The 22,709-nt window shown below is 36.1% G+C and overlaps 1 protein-coding gene across 1 annotated transcript in view; it reads right to left on the bottom strand.

Moving 5' to 3' along the window:
- dpy (fibrillin-like protein dumpy) overlaps nucleotides 1-22,709 on the bottom strand; it is a 705,616-nt gene that overhangs the window by 296,797 nt on the left and 386,110 nt on the right. The window contains exon 47 of the mRNA XM_075365108.1: nucleotides 19,660-20,439. Coding sequence (XP_075221223.1) covers nucleotides 19,660-20,439 — 780 coding nt within the window. The remainder of the gene's footprint in view (nucleotides 1-19,659; nucleotides 20,440-22,709) is intronic.

Genomic DNA, 22,709 nt, shown 5'->3' with positions numbered 1-22,709 from the left:
CGCATTTACTAGTTGTTATGCCAGCTACTTGGCGGTATTCCGCTGTTGTAGTTTGCCCCACAGGTGGTTTTGTATATTCAGATGCTGTAACTGTTTCAACTGTAGTGTATGTATCGGTCGAATGTGTTGGTGTTCCTTTTCTTGTTACAGTCGTATTTGCTTGCCCATACGGTTCATCAGTTGTGGTTTTTGTTTTTGGTATTTTGGAGTACTCAGTTGTGATAGTTTGCCCTTCAGCCAGTTTTGTGTATCCAGAACCTGTAACTGTTTCTCGAGTAGCGTATATACCAGTTGATGGTGTTGTAGTTTCAGTTTGCTTTTCAGTCATGGCTGTCTGGCTATCGCGTTCACTAGTTGTTATGCCAACTGCTTGGGGGTATTCCGCTGTTGTAGTTTGACCCAAAGGCAGTTTTGTATATTCAGATACTGTAACAGTTTCAACTGTAGTGTATGAATCGGTCAAAGGTGCTGGTGTTCCTTTTCCTGTTACAGTCATTGTTTTTTGCTCATATGGTTCACCACTTGTTGTTTTTGTTTTTGGTATTTCGGAGTATTCAGTTGTGATAGTTTGCCCTTCAGCAAGTTTTGTGTATTCGGAACCTGTAACTGTTTCTCGAGTAGCGTATATACCAGTTGATGGTGTTGTAGTTTCAGTTTGCTTTTCAGTCATGGCTGTCTGGCTATCGCGTTTACTAGTTGTTATGCCAGCTACTTGGGGGTATTCCGCTGTTGTAGTTTGCTTCACAGGTGGTTTTGTATATTCAGATGATGTAACTGTTTCAACTGTAGTGTATGTATCGGTCAAACGTGTTGGTGATCCTTTTCCTGTTACAGTCATTGTTTTTTGATCATATGGTTCACCACTTGTTGTTTTTGTGTTTGGTATTTTGGAGTACTCAGGTGTGATAGTTGGCCCTTCAGCCAGTTTTGTGTACTCAGAACCTGAAACTGTTTGACCACTAGTGTAAATACCGGTTGATGGTGTTGCAGTTTCTGTTTGCTTTTCAGTCATGGCTGTCTGGCTATCGCGTTTACTAGTTGTTATGCCAGCTGCTTGGGGGTATTCCGCAGTTGTAGTTTGACCCAAAGGCAGTTTTGTATATTCAGATACTGTAACTGTTTCAACTGTAGTGTATGTATTGGTCAAAGGTGCTGGGGTTCCTTTTCCTGTTACAGTCATTGTTTTTTGCTCATATGGTTCACCACTTGTTGTTTTTGTTTTTGGTATTTCGGAGTATTCAGTTGTGATAGTTTGCCCTTCAGCCAGTTTTGTGTATTCAGAACCTGTAACTGTTTCTCGAGTAGCGTATATACCAGTTGATGGTGTTGTAGTTTCAGTTTGCTTTTCAGTCATGGCTGTCTGGCTATTGCGTTTACTAGTTGTTATGCCAGCTACTTGGGGGTATTCCGCTGTTGTAGTTTGCCCCACAAATGGTTTTGTATATTCAGATGCTGTAACTGTTTCAACTGTAGTGTATGTATCGGTCGAATGTGTTGGTGTTCCTTTTCTTGTTACAGTCGTATTTGCTTGCCCATACGGTTCATCAGTTGTGGTTTTTGTTTTTGGTATTTTGGAGTACTCAGTTGTGATAGTTTGCCCTTCAGCCAGTTTTGTGTACTCAGAACCTGAAACTGTTTGACTACTAGTGTAAATACCGGTTGATGGTGTTGCAATATCTGTTGCCTTTTCAGTCATTGTTGTTTGGTTATAATTTTCACTAGTTTTTATACTGGGAATTTTAGAGTATTCAACTGTTACAGTTTCTCCAACAGGCAGTTTAGTATATTCCGTACCAGTATCTGTTTCTCCTGTGGTGTATTCAAGCGTAGGTGTAGTTTCTGTTTCCTTTGCTTTTTCTTCTGTTGTCATGTTAATATATGGTTCACCAATGGTTATGCTAGGTGTTTCATAATAATTTGTGGTATAATTTTGGCCCACAGGCAGTGTTGTGAAGTCAGGACTGGTAACTGTTTCACCTGTAGTGTATTTTCCAATTAAAGTTGTTAATGTTTCTTTAATCATCTCAGTCACTGTCGGTTGAACATATATTTCACTAGTGTTTATCTGCGGCTTTTTGGAGTATTCAGTTGTAATAGTCTGCCCTTCAGCCAATTTTGTGTATTCAGAACTTGTAACTGTTTCTCGAGTAGCGTATATACCAGTTGATGGTGTTGTAGTTTCTGTTAGCTTTTCAGTGATGGCTGTCTGGCTATCGCGTTTACTAGTTGTTATGCCAGCTGCTTGGGGGTATTCCGCTGTTGTAGTTTGACCCAAAGGCAGTTTTGTATATTCAGATACTGTAACAGATTCAACTGTAGTGTGTGAATCGGTCAAAGGTGCTGGTGCTCCTTTTCCTGTTACAGTCATTGTTTTTTGCTCATATGGTTCACCACTAGTTGTTTTTGTTTTTGGTATTTCGGAGTATTCAGTTGTGATAGTTTGCCCTTCAGCCAGTTTTGTGTATTCAGAACCTGTAACTGTTTCTCCAGTAGCGTATATACCAGTTGATGGTGTTGTAGTTTCAGTTTGCTTTTCAGTCATGGCTGTCTGGCTATCAGGTTTACTAGTTGTTATGCTAGCTACTTGGGGGTATTCCGCTGTTGTAGTTTGCCCCACAGGTGGTTTTGTATATTCAGATGCTGTAACTGTTTCAACTGTAGTGTATGTATCGGTCAAACGTGTTGGTGATCCTTTTCCTGTTACAGTCATTGTTTTTTGATCATATGGTTCACCACTTGTTGTTTTTTTGTTTGGTATTTTGGAGTACTCAGTTGTGATAGTTGGCCCTTCAGCCAGTTTTGTGTACTCAGAACCTGGAACTGTTTGACCACTAGTGTAAATACCGGTTGATGGTGTTGCAGTTTCTGTTGCCTTTTCAGTCATTGTTGTTTGGTTATAATTTTCACTAGTTTTTATACTGGGAATTTTAGTGTATTCAACTGTTACAGTTTCTCCAACAGGCAGTTTAGTATATTCCGTACCAGTATCTGTTTCTCCTGTGGTGTATTCAAGCGTAAGTGTAGTTTCTGTTTCCTTTGATTTTTGTTCTGTTGTCGTGTTAATGTATGGTTCACCAATGGTTATGCTAGGTGTTTCATAATAAATTGTGGTATAATTTTGGCCCACAGGCAGTGTTGTGAATTCAGGATTGGTAACTGTTTCACCTGTAGTGTATTTTCCAATTAAAGTTGTTAATGTTTCTTTAATCATCTCAGTCACTGTCGGTTGAACATATATTTCACTAGTGTTTATCTGCGGCTTTTTGGTGTATTCAGTTGTGATAGTCTGCCCTTCAGCCAGTTTTGTGTATTCAGAACTTGTAACTGTTTCTCGAGTATCGTATATACTAGTTGATGGTGTTGCAGTTTCTGTTAGCTTTTCAGTCATGGCTGTCTGGCTATCACGTTCACTAGTAGTTATGCCAGCTGCTTGGGGGTATTCCGCTGTTGTAGTTTGACCTAAAGGCAGTTTCGTATATTCAGATACTGTAACTGTTTCAACTGTAGTGTATGTATCGGTCAAAGGTGCTGGGGTTCCTTTTCCTGTTACAGTCATTGTTTTTTGCTCATATGGTTCACCACTAGTTGTTTTTGTTTTTGGTATTTCGGAGTATTCAGTTGTGATAGTTTGCCCTTCAGCCAGTTTTGTGTATTCCGAACCTGTAACTGTTTCTGGAGTAGTGTATATACCAGTTGATGGTGTTGTAGTTTCAGTTTGCTTTTCAGTCATGGCTGTCTGGCTATCGCGTTTACTAGTTGATATGCCAGCTACTTGGGGGTATTCCGCTGTTGTAGTTTGCCCCACAAATGGTTTTGTATATTCAGATGCTGTAACTGTTTCAACTGTAGTGTATGTATCGGTCAAACGTGTTGGTAATCCTTTTCCTGTTACAGTCATTGTTTTTTGCTCATATGGTTCACCACTAGTTGTTTTTGGTTTTGGTATTTCGGAGTATTCAGTTGTGATAGTTTGCCCTTCAGCCAGTTTTGTGTATTCAGAACCTGTAACTGTTTCTCCAGTAGCGTATATACCAGTTGATGGTGTTGTAGTTTCAGTTTGCTTTTCAGTCATGGCTGTCTGGCTATCACGTTTACTAGTTGTTATGCTAGCTACTTGGGGGTATTCCGCTGTTGTAGTTTGCCCCACAGGTGGTTTTGTATATTCAGATGCTGTAACTGTTTCAACTGTAGTGTATGTATCGGTCAAACGTGTTGGTGATCCTTTTCCTGTTACAGTCATTGTTTTTTGATCATATGGTTCACCACTTGTTGTTTTTGTGTTTGGTATTTTGGAGTACTCAGTTGTGATAGTTGGCCCTTCAGCCAGTTTTGTGTACTCAGAACCTGGAACTGTTTGACCACTAGTGTAAATACCGGTTGATGGTGTTGCAGTTTCTGTTGCCTTTTCAGTCATTGTTGTTTGGTTATAATTTTCACTAGTTTTTATACTGGGAATTTTAGAGTATTCAACTGTTACAGTTTCTCCAACAGGCAGTTTAGTATATTCCGTACCAGTATCTGTTTCTCCTGTGGTGTATTCAAGCGTAAGTGTAGTTTCTGTTTCCTTTGATTTTTGTTCTGTTGTCGTGTTAATATATGGTTCACCAATGGTTATGCTAGGTGTTTCATAATAAATTGTGGTATAATTTTGGCCCACAGGCAGTGTTGTGAATTCAGGACTGGTAACTGTTTCACCTGTAGTGTATTTTCCAATTAAAGTTGTTAATGTTTCTTTAATCATCTCAGTCACTGTCGGTTGAACATATATTTCACTAGTGTTTAGCTGCGGCTTTTTGGAGTATTCAGTTGTGATAGTCTGCCCTTCAGCCAGTTTTGTGTATTCAGAACTTGTAACTGTTTCTCGAGTATCGTATATACTAGTTGATGGTGTTGTAGTTTCTGTTAGCTTTTCAGTCATGGCTGTCTGGCTATCGCGTTCACTAGTACTTATGCCAACTGCTTGGGGGTATTCCGCTGTTGTAGTTTGACCTAAAGACAGTTTCGTATATTCAGATACTGTAACTGTTTCAACTGTAGTGTATGTATCGGTCAAAGGTGCTGGGGTTCCTTTTCCTGTTACAGTCATTGTTTTTTGCTCATATGGTTCACCACTAGTTGTTTTTGTTTTTGGTATTTCGGAGTATTCAGTTGTGATAGTTTGCCCTTCAGCCAGTTTTGTGTATTCAGAACCTGTAACTGTTTCTCGAGTAGTGTATATACCGGTTGATGGTGTTGTAGTTTCAGTTTGCTTTTCAGTCATGGCTGTCTGGCTATCGTGTTTACTAGTTGTTATGCCAGCTACTTGGGGGTATTCCGCTGTTGTAGTTTGCCCCACAAATGGTTTTGTATATTCAGATGCTGTAACTGTTTCAACTGTAGTGTATGTATCGGTCAAACGTGTTGGTGATCCTTTTCCTGTTACAGTCATTGTTTTTTGATCATATGGTTCACCACTTGTTGTTTTTGTGTTTGGTATTTTGGAGTACTCAGTTGTGATAGTTGGCCCTTCAGCCAGTTTTGTGTACTCAGAACCTGGAACTGTTTGACCACTAGTGTAAATACCGGTTGATGGTGTTGCAGTTTCTGTTGCCTTTTCAGTCATTGTTGTTTGGTTATAATTTTCACTAATTTTTATACTGGGAATTTTAGAGTATTCAACTGTTACAGTTTCTCCAACAGGCAGTTTAGTATATTCCGTACCAGTATCTGTTTCTCCTGTGGTGTATTCAAGCGTAGGTGTAGTTTCTGTTTCCTTTGATTTTTGTTCTGTTGTCGTGTTAATATATGGTTCACCAATGGTTATGCTAGGTGTTTCATAATAAATTGTGGTATAATTTTGGCCCACAGGCAGTGTTGTGAATTCAGGACTGGTAACTGTTTCACCTGTAGTGTATTTTCCAATTAAAGTTGTTAATGTTTCTTTAATCATCTCAGTCACTGTCGGTTGAACATATATTTCACTAGTGTTTAGCTGCGGCTTTTTGGAGTATTCAGTTGTGATAGTCTGCCCTTCAGCCAGTTTTGTGTATTCAGAACCTGTAACTGTTTCTCGAGTAGTGTATATACCGGTTGATGGTGTTGTAGTTTCAGTTTGCTTTTCAGTCATGGCTGTCTGGCTATCGTGTTTACTAGTTGTTATGCCAGCTACTTGGGGGTATTCCGCTGTTGTAGTTTGCCCCACAAATGGTTTTGTATATTCAGATGCTGTAACTGTTTCAACTGTAGTGTATGTATCGGTCAAACGTGTTGGTGATCCTTTTCCTGTTACAGTCATTGTTTTTTGATCATATGGTTCACCACTTGTTGTTTTTGTGTTTGGTATTTTGGAGTACTCAGTTGTGATAGTTGGCCCTTCAGCCAGTTTTGTGTACTCAGAACCTGGAACTGTTTGACCACTAGTGTAAATACCGGTTGATGGTGTTGCAGTTTCTGTTGCCTTTTCAGTCATTGTTGTTTGGTTATAATTTTCACTAGTTTTTATACTGGGAATTTTAGAGTATTCAACTGTTACAGTTTCTCCAACAGGCAGTTTAGTATATTCCGTACCAGTATCTGTTTCTCCTGTGGTGTATTCAAGCGTAAGTGTAGTTTCTGTTTCCTTTGATTTTTGTTCTGTTGTCGTGTTAATATATGGTTCACCAATGGTTATGCTAGGTGTTTCATAATAAATTGTGGTATAATTTTGGCCCACAGGCAGTGTTGTGAATTCAGGACTGGTAACTGTTTCACCTGTAGTGTATTTTCCAATTAAAGTTGTTAATGTTTCTTTAATCATCTCAGTCACTGTCGGTTGAACATATATTTCACTAGTGTTTAGCTGCGGCTTTTTGGAGTATTCAGTTGTGATAGTCTGCCCTTCAGCCAGTTTTGTGTATTCAGAACTTGTAACTGTTTCTCGAGTATCGTATATACTAGTTGATGGTGTTGTAGTTTCTGTTAGCTTTTCAGTCATGGCTGTCTGGCTATCGCGTTCACTAGTAGTTATGCCAGCTGCTTGGGGGTATTCCGCTGTTGTAGTTTGACCTAAAGACAGTTTCGTATATTCAGATACTGTAACTGTTTCAACTGTAGTGTATGTATCGGTCAAAGGTGCTGGGGTTCCTTTTCCTGTTACAGTCATTGTTTTTTGCTCATATGGTTCACCACTAGTTGTTTTTGTTTTTGGTATTTCGGAGTATTCAGTTGTGATAGTTTGCCCTTCAGCCAGTTTTGTGTATTCAGAACCTGTAACTGTTTCTCGAGTAGTGTATATACCGGTTGATGGTGTTGTAGTTTCAGTTTGCTTTTCAGTCATGGCTGTCTGGCTATCGTGTTTACTAGTTGTTATGCCAGCTACTTGGGGGTATTCCGCTGTTGTAGTTTGCCCCACAAATGGTTTTGTATATTCAGATGCTGTAACTGTTTCAACTGTAGTGTATGTATCGGTCAAACGTGTTGGTGATCCTTTTCCTGTTACAGTCATTGTTTTTTGATCATATGGTTCACCACTTGTTGTTTTTGTGTTTGGTATTTTGGAGTACTCAGTTGTGATAGTTGGCCCTTCAGCCAGTTTTGTGTACTCAGAACCTGGAACTGTTTGACCACTAGTGTAAATACCGGTTGATGGTGTTGCAGTTTCTGTTGCCTTTTCAGTCATTGTTGTTTGGTTATAATTTTCACTAGTTTTTATACTGGGAATTTTAGAGTATTCAACTGTTACAGTTTCTCCAACAGGCAGTTTAGTATATTCCGTACCAGTATCTGTTTCTCCTGTGGTGTATTCAAGCGTAGGTGTAGTTTCTGTTTCCTTTGATTTTTGTTCTGTTGTCGTGTTAATATATGGTTCACCAATGGTTATGCTAGGTGTTTCATAATAAATTGTGGTATAATTTTGGCCCACAGGCAGTGTTGTGAATTCAGGACTGGTAACTGTTTCACCTGTAGTGTATTTTCCAATTAAAGTTGTTAATGTTTCTTTAATCATCTCAGTCACTGTCGGTTGAACATATATTTCACTAGTGTTTAGCTGCGGCTTTTTGGAGTATTCAGTTGTGATAGTCTGCCCTTCAGCCAGTTTTGTGTATTCAGAACTTGTAACTGTTTCTCGAGTATCGTATATACTAGTTGATGGTGTTGTAGTTTCTGTTAGCTTTTCAGTCATGGCTGTCTGGCTATCGCGTTCACTAGTAGTTATGCCAGCTGCTTGGGGGTATTCCGCTGTTGTAGTTTGACCTAAAGGCAGTTTCGTATATTCAGATACTGTAACTGTTTCAACTGTAGTGTATGTATCGGTCAAAGGTGCTGGGGTTCCTTTTCCTGTTACAGTCATTGTTTTTTGCTCATATGGTTCACCACTAGTTGTTTTTGTTTTTGGTATTTCTGAGTATTCAGTTGTGATAGTTTGCCCTTCAGCCAGTTTTGTGTATTCAGAACCTGTAACTGTTTCTCGAGTAGTGTATATACCGGTTGATGGTGTTGTAGTTTCAGTTTGCTTTTCAGTCATGGCTGTCTGGCTATCGTGTTTACTAGTTGTTATGCCAGCTACTTGGGGGTATTCCGCTGTTGTAGTTTGCCCCACAAATGGTTTTGTATATTCAGATGCTGTAACTGTTTCAACTGTAGTGTATGTATCGGTCAAACGTGTTGGTGATCCTTTTCCTGTTACAGTCATTGTTTTTTGATCATATGGTTCACCACTTGTTGTTTTTGTGTTTGGTATTTTGGAGTACTCAGTTGTGATAGTTGGCCCTTCAGCCAGTTTTGTGTACTCAGAACCTGGAACTGTTTGACCACTAGTGTAAATACCGGTTGATGGTGTTGCAGTTTCTGTTGCCTTTTCAGTCATTGTTGTTTGGTTATAATTTTCACTAGTTTTTATACTGGGAATTTTAGAGTATTCAACTGTTACAGTTTCTCCAACAGGCAGTTTAGTATATTCCGTACCAGTATCTGTTTCTCCTGTGGTGTATTCAAGCGTAGGTGTAGTTTCTGTTTCCTTTGATTTTTGTTCTGTTGTCGTGTTAATATATGGTTCACCAATGGTTATGCTAGGTGTTTCATAATAAATTGTGGTATAATTTTGGCCCACAGGCAGTGTTGTGAATTCAGGACTGGTAACTGTTTCACCTGTAGTGTATTTTCCAATTAAAGTTGTTAATGTTTCTTTAATCATCTCAGTCACTGTCGGTTGAACATATATTTCACTAGTGTTTAGCTGCGGCTTTTTGGAGTATTCAGTTGTGATAGTCTGCCCTTCAGCCAGTTTTGTGTATTCAGAACTTGTAACTGTTTCTCGAGTATCGTATATACTAGTTGATGGTGTTGTAGTTTCTGTTAGCTTTTCAGTCATGGCTGTCTGGCTATCGCGTTCACTAGTAGTTATGCCAGCTGCTTGGGGGTATTCCGCTGTTGTAGTTTGACCTAAAGGCAGTTTCATATATTCAGATACTGTAACTGTTTCAACTGTAGTGTATGTATCGGTCAAAGGTGCTGGGGTTCCTTTTCCTGTTACAGTCATTGTTTTTTGCTCATATGGTTCACCACTAGTTGTTTTTGTTTTTGGTATTTCGGAGTATTCAGTTGTGATAGTTTGCACTTCAGCCAGTTTTGTGTATTCCGAACCTGTAACTGTTTCTCGAGTAGTGTATATACCGGTTGATGGTGTTGTAGTTTCAGTTTGCTTTTCAGTCATGGCTGTCTGGCTATCGCGTTTACTAGTTGTTATGCCAGCTACTTGGGGGTATTCCGCTGTTGTAGTTTGCCCCACAAATGGTTTTGTATATTCAGATGCTGTAACTGTTTCAACTGTAGTGTATGTATCGGTCAAACGTGTTGGTGATCCTTTTCCTGTTACAGTCATTGTTTTTTGATCATATGGTTCACCACTTGTTGTTTTTGTGTTTGGTATTTTGGAGTACTCAGTTGTGATAGTTGGCCCTTCAGCCAGTTTTGTGTACTCAGAACCTGAAACTGTTTGACCACTAGTGTAAATACCGGTTGATGGTGTTGCAGTTTCTGTTGCCTTTACAGTCATTGTTGTATGGTTATAATTTTCACTAGTTTTTATACTGGGAATTTTAGAGTATTCAACTGTTACAGTTTCTCCAACAGGCAGTTTAGTATATTCCGTACCAGTATCTGTTTCTCCTGTGGTGTATTCAAGCGTAGGTGTAGTTTCTGTTTCCTTTGATTTTTGTTCTGTTGTCATGTTAATATATGGTTCACCAATGGTTATGCTAGGTGTTTCATAATAAATTGTGGTATAATTTTGGCCCACAGGCAGTGTTGTGAATTCAGGACTCTTAACTGTTTCACCTGTAGTGTATTTTCCAATTAAAGTTGTTAATGTTTCTTTAATCATCTCAGTCACTGTCGGTTGAACATATATTATTTCACTAGTGTTTATCTGCGGTTTTTTGGAGTATTCAGTTGCGGTAGTTTGCCCAACAGGCAGTTTTGTGTATTCAGAACCAGTAACAGTTTCTCGAGTATTGTATATACCAGTTGGTAGTGTTGCAGTTTCTGTTTGCTTTTCAGTCATGGCTGTCTGGCTATCGCGTTTACTAGTTGTTATGCCAGCTGCTTGGGGGTATTCCGCTGTTGTAGTTTGACCCAAAGGCAGTTTTGTATATTCAGATACTGTAACTGTATCAACTGTAGTGTATGTATCGGTCAAAGGTGCTGGTGTTCCTTTTCCTGTTACAGTAATTGTTTTTTGCTCATATGGTTCACCACTTGTTGTTTTTGTGTTTGGTATTTTGGAGTACTCAGTTGTGATAGTTGGCCCTTCAGCCAGTTTTGTGTACTCAGAACCTGAAACTGTTTGACCACTAGTGTAAATACCGGTTGATGGTGTTGCAATTTCTGTTGCCTTTTCAGTCATTGTTGTTTGGTTATAATTTTCACTAGTTTTTATACTGGGAATTTTCGAGTATTCAACTGCTACAGTTTCTCCTGTGGTGTATTTAAGCGTAGGTGTAGTTTCTGTTTCCTTTGCTTTTTGATCTGTTGTCATGTTAATATATGGTTCACCAATGGTTATGCTAGGTGTGTCATAATAATTTGTGGTATAATTTTGGCCCACAGGCAGTGTTGTGAAGTCAGGACTGGTAACTGTTTCACCTGTAGTGTATTTTCCAATTAAAGTTGTTAATGTTTCTTTAATCCTCTCAGTCACTGTCGGTTGAACATATATTTCACTAGTGTTTATCTGCGGCATTTTGGAGTATTCAGTTGTGATAGTCTGCCCTTCAGCCAGTTTTGTGTATTCAGAACTTGTATCTGTTTCTCGAGTAGCGTATATACTAGTTGATGGTGTTGTAGTTTCTGTTAGCTTTTCAGTCATGGCTGTCTGGCTATCGCGTTCACTAGTAGTTATGCCAGCTGCTTGGGGGTATTCCGCTGTTGTAGTTTGACCCAAAGGCAGTTTCGTATATTCAGATGCTGTAACTGTTTCAACTGTAGTGTATGTATCGGTCAAATGTGTTGGTGATCCTTTTCCTGTTACAGTCATTGTTTTTTGCTCATATGGTTCACCACTTGTTGTTTTTGTTTTTGGTATTTCGGAGTATTCAGTTGTGATAGTTTGCCCTTCAGCCAGTTTTGTGTATTCAGAACCTGTAACTGTTTCTCGAGTAGCGTATATACCAGTTGATGGTGTTGTAGTTTCAGTTTGCTTTTCAGTCATGGCTGTCTGGCTATCGCGATTACTAGTTGTTATGCCAGCTACTTGGGGGTATTCCGCTGTTGTAGTTTGCCCCACAAATGGTTTTGTATATTCAGATGCTGTAACTGTTTCAACTGTAGTGTATGTATCGGTCGAATGTGTTGGTGTTCCTTTTCTTGTTACAGTCGTATTTGCTTGCCCATACGGTTCATCAGTTGTGGTTTTTGTTTTTGGTATTTTGGAGTACTCAGTTGTGATGGTTTGCCCTTCAGCCAGTTTTGTGTACTCAGAACCTGAAACTGTTTGTCCACTAGTGTAAATACCGGTTGATGGTGTTGCAATATCTGTTGCCTTTTCAGTCATTGTTGTTTGGTTATAATTTTCACTAGTTTTTATACTGGGAATTTTAGAGTATTCAACTGTTACAGTTTCTCCAACAGGCAGTTTAGTATATTCCGTACCAGTATCTGTTTCTCCTGTGGTGAATTCAAGCGTAGGTGTAGTTTCTGTTTCCTTTGCTTTTTCTTCTGTTGTCATGTTAATATATGGTTCACCAATGGTTATGCTAGGTGTGTCATAATAATTTGTGGTATAATTTTGGCCCACAGGCAGTGTTGTGAAGTCAGGACTGGTAACTGTTTCACCTGTAGTGTATTTTCCAATTAAAGTTGTTAATGTTTCTTTAATCATCTCAGTCACTGTCGGTTGAACATATATTTCACTAGTGTTTATCTGCGGCATTTTGGAGTATTCAGTTGTGATAGTCTGCCCTTCAGCCAGTTTTGTGTATTCAGAACTTGTATCTGTTTCTCGAGTAGCGTATATACTAGTTGATGGTGTTGTAGTTTCTGTTAGCTTTTCAGTCATGGCTGTCTGGCTATCGCGTTCACTAGTAGTTATGCCAGCTGCTTGGGGGTATTCCGCTGTTGTAGTTTGACCCAAAGGCAGTTTCGTATATTCAGATGCTGTAACTGTTTCAACTGTAGTGTATGTATCGGTCAAATGTGTTGGTGATCCTTTTCCTGTTACAGTCATTGTTTTTTGCTCATATGGTTCACCACTTGTTGTTTTTGTTTTTGGTATTTCGGAGTATTCAGTTGTGATAGTTTGCCCTTCAGCCAGTTTTGTGTATTCAGAACCTGTAACTGTTTCTCGAGTAGCGTATATACCAGTTGATGGTGTTGTAGTTTCAGTTTGCTTTTCAGTCATGGCTGTCTGGCTATCGCGATTACTAGTTGTTATGCCAGCTACTTGGGGGTATTCCGCTGTTGTAGTTTGCCCCACAAATGGTTTTGTATATTCAGATGCTGTAACTGTTTCAACTGTAGTGTATGTATCGGTCGAATGTGTTGGTGTTCCTTTTCTTGTTACAGTCGTATTTGCTTGCCCATACGGTTCATCAGTTGTGGTTTTTGTTTTTGGTATTTTGGAGTACTCAGTTGTGATGGTTTGCCCTTCAGCCAGTTTTGTGTACTCAGAACCTGAAACTGTTTGTCCACTAGTGTAAATACCGGTTGATGGTGTTGCAATATCTGTTGCCTTTTCAGTCATTGTTGTTTGGTTATAATTTTCACTAGTTTTTATACTGGGAATTTTAGAGTATTCAACTGTTACAGTTTCTCCAACAGGCAGTTTAGTATATTCCGTACCAGTATCTGTTTCTCCTGTGGTGAATTCAAGCGTAGGTGTAGTTTCTGTTTCCTTTGCTTTTTCTTCTGTTGTCATGTTAATATATGGTTCACCAATGGTTATGCTAGGTGTGTCATAATAATTTGTGGTATAATTTTGGCCCACAGGCAGTGTTGTGAAGTCAGGACTGGTAACTGTTTCACCTGTAGTGTATTTTCCAATTAAAGTTGTTAATGTTTCTTTAATCATCTCAGTCACTGTCGGTTGAACATATATTTCACTAGTGTTTATCTGCGGCATTTTGGAGTATTCAGTTGTGATAGTCTGCCCTTCAGCCAGTTTTGTGTATTCAGAACTTGTAACTGTTTCTCGAGTAGCGTATATACCAGTTGATGGTGTTGTAGTTTCTGTTAGCTTTTCAGTCATGACTGTCTGGCTATCGCGTTTACTAGTTGTTATGCCAGCTGCTTGGGGGTATTCCGCTGTTGTAGTTTGACCCAAAGGCAGTTTTGTGTATTCAGATACTGTAACAGTTTCAACTGTAGTGTATGAATCGGTCAAAGGTGCTGGTGTTCCTTTTCCTGTTACAGTCATTGTTTTTTGCTCATATGGTTCACCACTTGTTGTTATTGTTTTTGGTATTTCGGAGTATTCAGTTGTGATAGTTTGCCCTTCAGCCAGTTTTGTGTATTCAGAACCTGTAACTGTTTCTCGAGTAGCGTATATACCAGTTGATGGTGCTGTGGTTTCAGTTTGCTTTTCAGTCATGGCTGTCTGGCTATCGCGTTTACTAGTTGTTATGCTAGCTACTTGGGGGTATTCCGCTGTTGTAGTTTGCCCCACAGGTGGTTTTGTATATTCAGATGCTGTAACTGATTCAACTGTAGTGTATGTATCGGTCAAACGTGTTGGTGATCCTTTTCCTGTTACAGTCATTGTTTTTTGATCATATGGTTCACCACTTGTTGTTTTTTTGTTTGGTATTTTGGAGTACTCAGTTGTGATAGTTGGCCCTTCAGCCAGTTTTGTGTACTCAGAACCTGAAACTGTTTGACCACTAGTGTAAATACCGGTTGATGGTGTTGCAGTTTCTGTTGCCTTTTCAGTCATTGTTGTTTGGTTATAATTTTCACTAGTTTTTATACTGGGAATTTTAGAGTATTCAACTGTTACAGTTTCTCCAACAGGCAGTTTAGTATATTCCGTACCAGTATCTGTTTCTCCTGTGGTGTATTCAAGCGTAGGTGTAGTTTCTGTTTCCTTTGATTTTTGTTCTGTTGTCATGTTAATATATGGTTCACCAATGGTTACGCTAGGTGTTTCATAATAAACTGTGGTATAATTTTGGCCCACAGGCAGTGTTGTGAATTCAGGACTGGTAACTGTTTCACCTGTAGTGTATTTTCCAATTAAAGTTGTTAATGTTTCTTTAATCATCTCAGTCACTGTCGGTTGAACATATATTATTTCACTAGTGTTTATCTGCGGTTTTTTGGAGTATTCAGTTGCGGTAGTTTGCCCCCCAGGCAGTTTTGTGTATTCAGAACCAGTAACTGTTTCTCGAGTATCGTATATACCAGTCGGTAGTGTTGCAGTTTCTGTTTGCTTTTCAGTCATGGCTGTCTGACTATCGTGTTTACTAGTTGTTATGCCAGCTACTTGGGGGTATTCCGCTGTTGTAGATTGCCGCACAGGTGGTTTTGTATATTCAGATGTTGTAACTGTTTCAACTGTAGGGTATTTATGGGTCAAAGGTGTTGGTGTTCCTTTTCCTGTTACAGTCATTGTTTTTTGCTCATATGGTTCACCACTTGTGTTTGTTTGTGGTATTTTGGAGTATTCAGTTGTGGTAGTTTGCCCTACAGGCAGTTTTGTGTATTCAGAACCAGTAACTGTTTCTCGAGTAGTGTATATACCATTTGATAGTGTTGTAGTTTCTGTTTGCTTTTCTGTCATGGCTGTCTCGCTATCGCGTTCACTAGCTGTTATGCCAGCATGTTGGGGGTTTTCCACCGTTGTAGTTTGCCCTAAAGTGGGTTTTGTAATTTCAGATGGTCTAACCGTTTCAACTGTACTGTATGTTTCGGTCAAAGGTGTTGGTGTTCCTTTTGCTGTTACAGTCATATTTGCTTGCCCATAAGGTTCACCAGTTGTTGGTTTTGTTTTTGGTATTTTGGAGTATTCAGTTGTGACAGTTTGCCCTACAGTCAGTTTTGTGTACTCAGAACCTGTACCTGTTTGACCAGTAGTGTAAATACCGGTTGATTGTATTGTATTTGCTGTTGCCTTTTCAGTCATTGTTGTTTGGTTATAATTTTCACTAGTTTTTATACCGGGAATTTTAGAGTATTCAACTGTTATAGTTTCTTCAACAGGCAGTTTTGTATATTTCGTACCAGTATCTGTTTCTTCTGTGTTGTATTTAGGCATAGGTGTAGTTGCTGTTTCCTTTGCTTTTTCTTCTGTTGTCATGTTAATATATGGTTCACCAATGGTTATGGTAGGTGTTTCATAGTAAATTGTGGTATGATTTTTGCCCACAGGCAGTGTTGTGTATTCAGGACTGGTAACTGTTTCACCTGGAGTGTATTTTCCTGTTAAAGGTGTTAATATTTCTTTATTCATTTCAGTCACTGTTGGTTGGGGGTATTTCACTATCTTTGGTATTTCGGAGTATTCCGTTGTGATACTTTGTCGCACTGGCAGTTTTGTATATTCAGAAACAGTAACTGTTTCACCTGCAGTGTTGTTATTAGTTAATGGTGTTAACGTTTCAATTGTCGTTACAGTCATGGTTGTTTGTTCATAAGGTTCACCAGTTTTTGTTATCTTAGGCACATTATTGCTTTCAGTTGCTACAGTTTGGCCCTCAACCTGTTTTGTGTATTCAGAGCCTGTAACCATTTTCCTTGTAGCGTATTCAAGCATTGTTGATGTTTTTGTCTCGTTTGCCTTTTCTTCTCTTTTTGTGCTAATATAAGGTTCACCAGTTGTTTTCCCAGGTGCTTCAGAGTATATTGTGGTACCAGTTTGGCCCACAGGCAATTTTGTGTATACAGAACCAACAACTGCTTCATCTGTAGTGTACTCCGTTAAAGATGTTGATATTTCTTTGACAGTTTCGGTCACTGTTATTTGGCCATAAGTTTCAGCAGTTGATATCTTGGGTATTATGGAGTATTCAGTTGCAGTAGTTTGTCCCATAGGCTGTTTCGTATATTCAGTACCAAGAGCTGCCATAATATTTTCATCTGTACTGTCATTTTTGATATTAGTGGTTGCAGTATGAAATAAATTTCCTGGTTCAGTTGTACTATCAGATTTATCAATAATTGTTGTTTTGAATACATCCATAAATTCCTTTTTGCTAGTAGTTTCTTGTGTTACTTTTTTTGATTCTTCCATTTGTGGATATGTAGTTGTTAAATTTTCCAAAGCGTTTGTAGTTTTATGTTGTAGTATAATTTGGCTTTCAGGGGTAGTACTAATGGTTCGTATTTCAGTGTTTATTTCTGTCTTCGTTTCTACAGTACCTAGTGTTATCCCAGATAATGTTACGGGTTCAGTGTTTGAATAATTGTCATGTATTTGTGACATAACTACAGATGAGGTTTCATTTTCAGTGGATATTTGGGTTGTAGATTTTTTATGATCATAAGATGTTAATGTAAATGAACTTGTGATCGGTTCACTATCGTCTATTCTAACATCTAGTAAAGTTTTATCAGTAATAGTAGTTTGGTGATCAAAAGTTTGTTTAATTATACTAGGTGTTGTTAATGTTTGATCATAAATTATATTAATAATTGAAATACACTTTTTGTGTGGGTCACCACTATAATTATCTAAACAATAACAAAAATGCATATGTGCTTGTGCCCGACATTGTGCATTCACGCCACAAGTGTCGTTGGTGCATACATCAGTGCATTTTTCTTCTATGCAGGCTTGTGTATCTGTACACTCCTCATCCAATGTGCAGCTTCTATTTTCTGTGGAATCATGTATATGAAACAAATATATACATATATATTTTTTTTTAAACAAGTTATTTACAAAACAAAATACTAAGTGTATCCTTTCGGACAGCGGGTGATGATAGACAGAAAAGATTACAAGATTACAGAAATGTACATGTTATGTATAAATTTAAGTGAGTACTATACACATCTAATAACCAGTACCACATTAATATTAGTGCACAATATTATTACTCTGAAAGTCAAATGCAATTATTTATATAGATTTATGGAAATACACACATGTGTGTGTGCGCACGCGCGCACACACACAGACACACACACACACACACAAACTAATGTATGCGTACTCATTAAAGTATTGAGCATCATTAAAAGTGATACACAGAACTACCAAAAACTTATATTCATCCAATATTAAGAAAATAAAAAATGAAAAAAGTTGTTTTTCAGTAACAAATGATCATTTTTAAAGTAAGGGCTATTATGAAAATAAATTACATTTCATAAAATTACAGCAGCATAACCAGGGTATGTAGCACAAGATAGATAATTAGAAAACTACTTTTTTCCCAATTCTAGCTGACATTTGCTTTGTTGTTCAAAATAATGTTACTAATTTAGGAGATTGGAAAGATTATAACTGATCTGATCTCTTCAGGGTTCAGAATATTTTTGTGGGTTGATTGTTCCCTCCCATCACACTGTCTTCAGTCAGCTGGTTTTTTCAGCAGAGCGTGGAAGAATAACTCTACCAGTGCATAGGTCTAGAAACTAAAATTCCAAACATTGGGGTAACTTAAGGGGCCCAGCATGTGACTGAGAAGTGTTCAGACAACAATCCGACATTCTATTTTCCTATAATCTAAATCACTTAACTTAAAAAAAAAAATACAGTTTACTGTTAAAAAGATATGAACTCATTATTTATAGAAAACAATTTTTTGACTTAAATGATAAAGTTTTCATCCTCTTTCTTTACCCTCAACCTTTCTTTTCCTTCATCTATGGGTAGATGCAACAGAACTGTGTCAGCATTAATATTTGATTTTATCCAGGTTGCAGCGCTGACACTTTCAACTACTTGGTGAAGAAGCTGATTTCTTTACTGGATCCAACTTGTAAGGCAATGCTGCTTTGTGACTGCCTAATGATACTGAATTCCCTATCTAGGCTAACTAGTGGCTGAGATACCTATCAATTAACTTGCTTTAACTGAAAGCCTCCTACTAACCATAAGAACTAATAAAGAATAGTCTCATCAAAAATAATAAATAATACTTTAGCAAAAATAAAATTGTTTTAGGATATTAGGGTAAACTTCAATACAGTTTTTAGTTTAAATTAGCTTGTATTTAAAAGAAATAAAAAATAAACTTCACTAGATGAAGAAAATCCACAAACTAATAATAAAATTAAAAATAATATCAATTAATTATATAAATGTAGTTTTAGTTCATTTAAAACTCATTACATTGTATTTCAAGAGGAGATAATTAGTGAATGTAACTGTTATGGTCTTAAATGACCATCAGAGTATTCATCTTACATGTTAATGATTACAGTAATAATGTTGAAACATAATATGTACATTAAAGTGATAAATGTTTTTGCTAAGAAAACAACACTAAATTGAAGGCCTAAAACATAAACACTAAGTAACTTAACCAAGTTATATCATTAAATACTGTAATACTTCATAGAAGTATTTTGATTGTACAAAAATTTTAGTTAAAGCAAATAACAGTTATCCAAGAAATCAAAAGATTTTTTAATGAAGTTAGACAACATACCAGCTACTTATAGAACTATCGTAATCAATAAGACATAATCATGCAAAAATTATCTGGAAATATAATTTTAAATTTCTGGTATTAATTATATAAACTAAAAAGGTTAATTATTACGCTTTGTTAAAGTATAATTGTGTTTGTAATAAAATATAATGAACTATAATTTTACAGTAACTTTGTAATAAATTTTAGACATAATAATAAAAAAGATTTCATTAAATAATAAAATACAAAACTATATAATTAACTAAATAATGCATTTGACTCTCAAATTATTAATAATAGCATTATTTATTATATTACAATTATTTACATATGTGCAACTACTACACACACAAAATATTAATAATAAGACCAAATGACATTTAGAAGTAAAGGAACTGGTACGGTTACAAAAAGTGATGACAGTTAATAGATTAAGTTTTTGTTAAAAAAAAAAAAAAATTTAAAAATTAAAAAAAAAATTAAAAAAGATTTTGTGAAATAATATTACTATAATATAAACACTTTATTTAAAATAATATTTTCCTAGTTAAGTGATTTATATAAGAAGAATAAACAAAAAATAAGAATAAAATTAACATTTTTTGGGTTATGGTGAATATTATTTTACCTTTAAGACATCCATATTTATTGTCCGAGACATATCCTTTTGGACAGAATTTGCAGACAGGCTTGTGGTCTTCAACAATGCAGGGTGCATCTTGTGGGCATGTAGCATTATGGCACGGGTCGATACATTGGAAGTTGGAACAGGCGAGATGAGGTGGACACCCATTATCTCTCAAACATATCGAGACTGATGGGTGACAATCTTCAATACAAAGGCAGACAGGTTGATGATTTAATACAGCACATGTTTTGTTTTCTGGACAAAGCGATAATGAACACGGACTTTGACAACGGCTTTTTATGCAGGCAAGATTAGAAGCACAATCACTGTCCCGGTAACATTCAATTTTATCTGGGGCACAGCTCAGTTCTCCTAATTCATTCACTATAAATCCATTTTTACATATACACACAGGTTCATGATTTCTAACATCACATTTTTTATATTTATCACATTTGTTAGTCGTTAAGTGACATGGATCAATACATTTTTTATTAGTAGAACACATAAATTTATCTAAACAATCAGAATTATCTTTACAGTCTTTTAATTCAACATCTATTGAAGGAACTAATCTACATTTTGGATCTGGATCTGGCCTGCATGAATTTTTTGGGTCACCTACATAACACTGAGGACAAGAACAAGTCGCTTTATGTTTTATCGGTTGACACAATGCATTTTCTCCACAAACTCCACGGATGCTGCATACATCAACGCAAATTCTGTTGGCACAAGCCTTCTCGTTCGGACAGTCGCCATCACTGGTACATTCACTCTCTGGGACAGGTAGCAACAGAAGAACAGAAAAAATAGTGCAAAGGGAAAAAATAAAGATAAATGAAATGATTAAAAAAAATTGGGATTAAAATAAAAGAGAAAGTAGAGATTGTAAGAACTGTGAAAGGTGAAGTATTTCTCACAAACAAAAAAAAAAAAAAAAAAACAAAAAAAAAACAAAAAATCAACGAACATGCTATATACACATGTATAACAATTAAATATGCAAGAGACAGAGTCCAACAAGATAATGTAAGTACAATATTAACCATGGTACAAACTTTTTACAACAAATAAAATAAACAATTGCGACACAACCAAGAAGAATGATACGTATATATGTATACATATGTAAAAGTATATCAATATTTTTATATAATTAATACATTTTCTAACATTTGAGGAAGAAATTTTAAGATGTTTCAGAGATATGGTTAGAATAAATTAAAGATAATAGTTGTGAGAATGAATTATTCCTTTCACAGTTCCCAATCTGACTTCTCAATAACAATGTCAACATAAAAAATAATCAATAAAAATAAAATATTTATATAAATATACAAAAAAAGATAAAGAAAATATGTGCTGAATGGAATGATAATAAACCAATAAAAATAACAAGTAAAATAACAGCTAATAAATATTTACAAAAATGAACAATCTTGAAAACATGATTAAATTATAAATATGTACAGTTTTTTTTTTTTTTTTTAAAAAGAAGATTCCATTCATAACAACTATGTGTAAAACTATAAAAAAGAAAAACCAAATGAAAAGGATAGTGGGTTAGGGACAAGTTAGTGAAAAGGCAGATTGGACACTGTTTATATTTTGCGCAGAAAAAATTATTTGTTCAAGCATATTAAAATACAAAAATTGTCTATTGTACATTATGTACATTTCAATTCCATTTTTTACAATTGTAATTAATAGTGTTAATTAACACTTAAATTATTATCAAACTCACCAACTCCCTCCTATACACTGTACATATGTATTAATCTATTTACATGTTTATTAACCGTTTTATCTATGAAACACTGATTTGATTAAATAAAAGTATTTTGGACATCAGCTTCTAATAAAAAATAAGATCATTAGAGTAAACTTATACAACTCATTTTTGAATTAAATAATGTCTTAGAAGAAAGAGTTTGTAATAAATTAAAGAAAACTTCAAACTTTTAAAAACATATATATATTAATAAGGTCAGCTGATTGAAATTAAATGTCAAGGATGATAATAAATTTATGTTAATTATCCAACAGGGTATTTAAAAACTGAATATAAATAACTTTTCTTTTTTTTAATGTAAATAATAAAACAATACTTTAAAATAGGGTGCTGTCCAACTAGTTATAATTAAGTGGATTGAACCTTCCCTACTTGCCTCTTTTGGGGTAAATTAACCTAGAAATCTGCAATAAAGTTACAATAACTTTATTATCTGGACTACTGTGCCCACTACTGATCACCACAGTTTAGCATTGATTTTTTGTTCAACCCATGATAATCATCAGGGGCCAGTGATGTGTTTGTTCTAATATTCTATGTGCACTATCAGGCAGTACTAAATTGTACATATTGTAATGGTATAATAGAGTCTAGCTCAGCATTTAATTAGACTTTGCTTTTACCATATAAATTTACTTTATTAAGAAATATTTGTTTCTTAATCTCCATTTCTCAGTGCACTTTATTTTTTATATAATTTTTCATTATTATTCTATCTTACAAAATTAAATCTATAATAAACAACTAGTAGGTAGTTTTCATATAAATTAGAAAAAGGTTGCATCTGTTACTTTTACAATTACTTATTCAATTATTTATATATATATAAATAATATTTTTCTAAAATCGACCTTTTAGAGACCCATATCACCTCTGTATTAACAATTCAAATATGTATGATTCAACATGATCCACCCAAGTACAGAAAATAAAATAAAATGACACTCACCTTATTTTTTCACATGATTCCTATAAAAGTACTTTTGTGGTAACCCGCAACTTCAGTTGTAGATATTTTTTTGTAAAATACTTTGTATAAAATAACATATTAAACATAAAAATTATAATATAAAAAATTAAAATTAAACTTACATATAAAATAAATGACTCAACTAAAAACAAAATAAAATAAAGTAAATTAAAAACATACTACACGTATATGGCCAGCCAATACTATCAGTATTAGTACTGATAGCCAATATCAGTATTGGCCTATCATCCAATACTATCAGTATTAGCTGGCAATACACATGTA

This window comes from Lycorma delicatula, chromosome 4 (assembly GCF_047948215.1).
Source record: "Lycorma delicatula isolate Av1 chromosome 4, ASM4794821v1, whole genome shotgun sequence".
Lineage (NCBI taxonomy): Eukaryota > Metazoa > Arthropoda > Insecta > Hemiptera > Fulgoridae > Lycorma > Lycorma delicatula.
The sequence above is the reverse complement of the archived record's forward strand: the minus strand, read 5'-3'. Positions and strand labels throughout refer to the sequence as shown.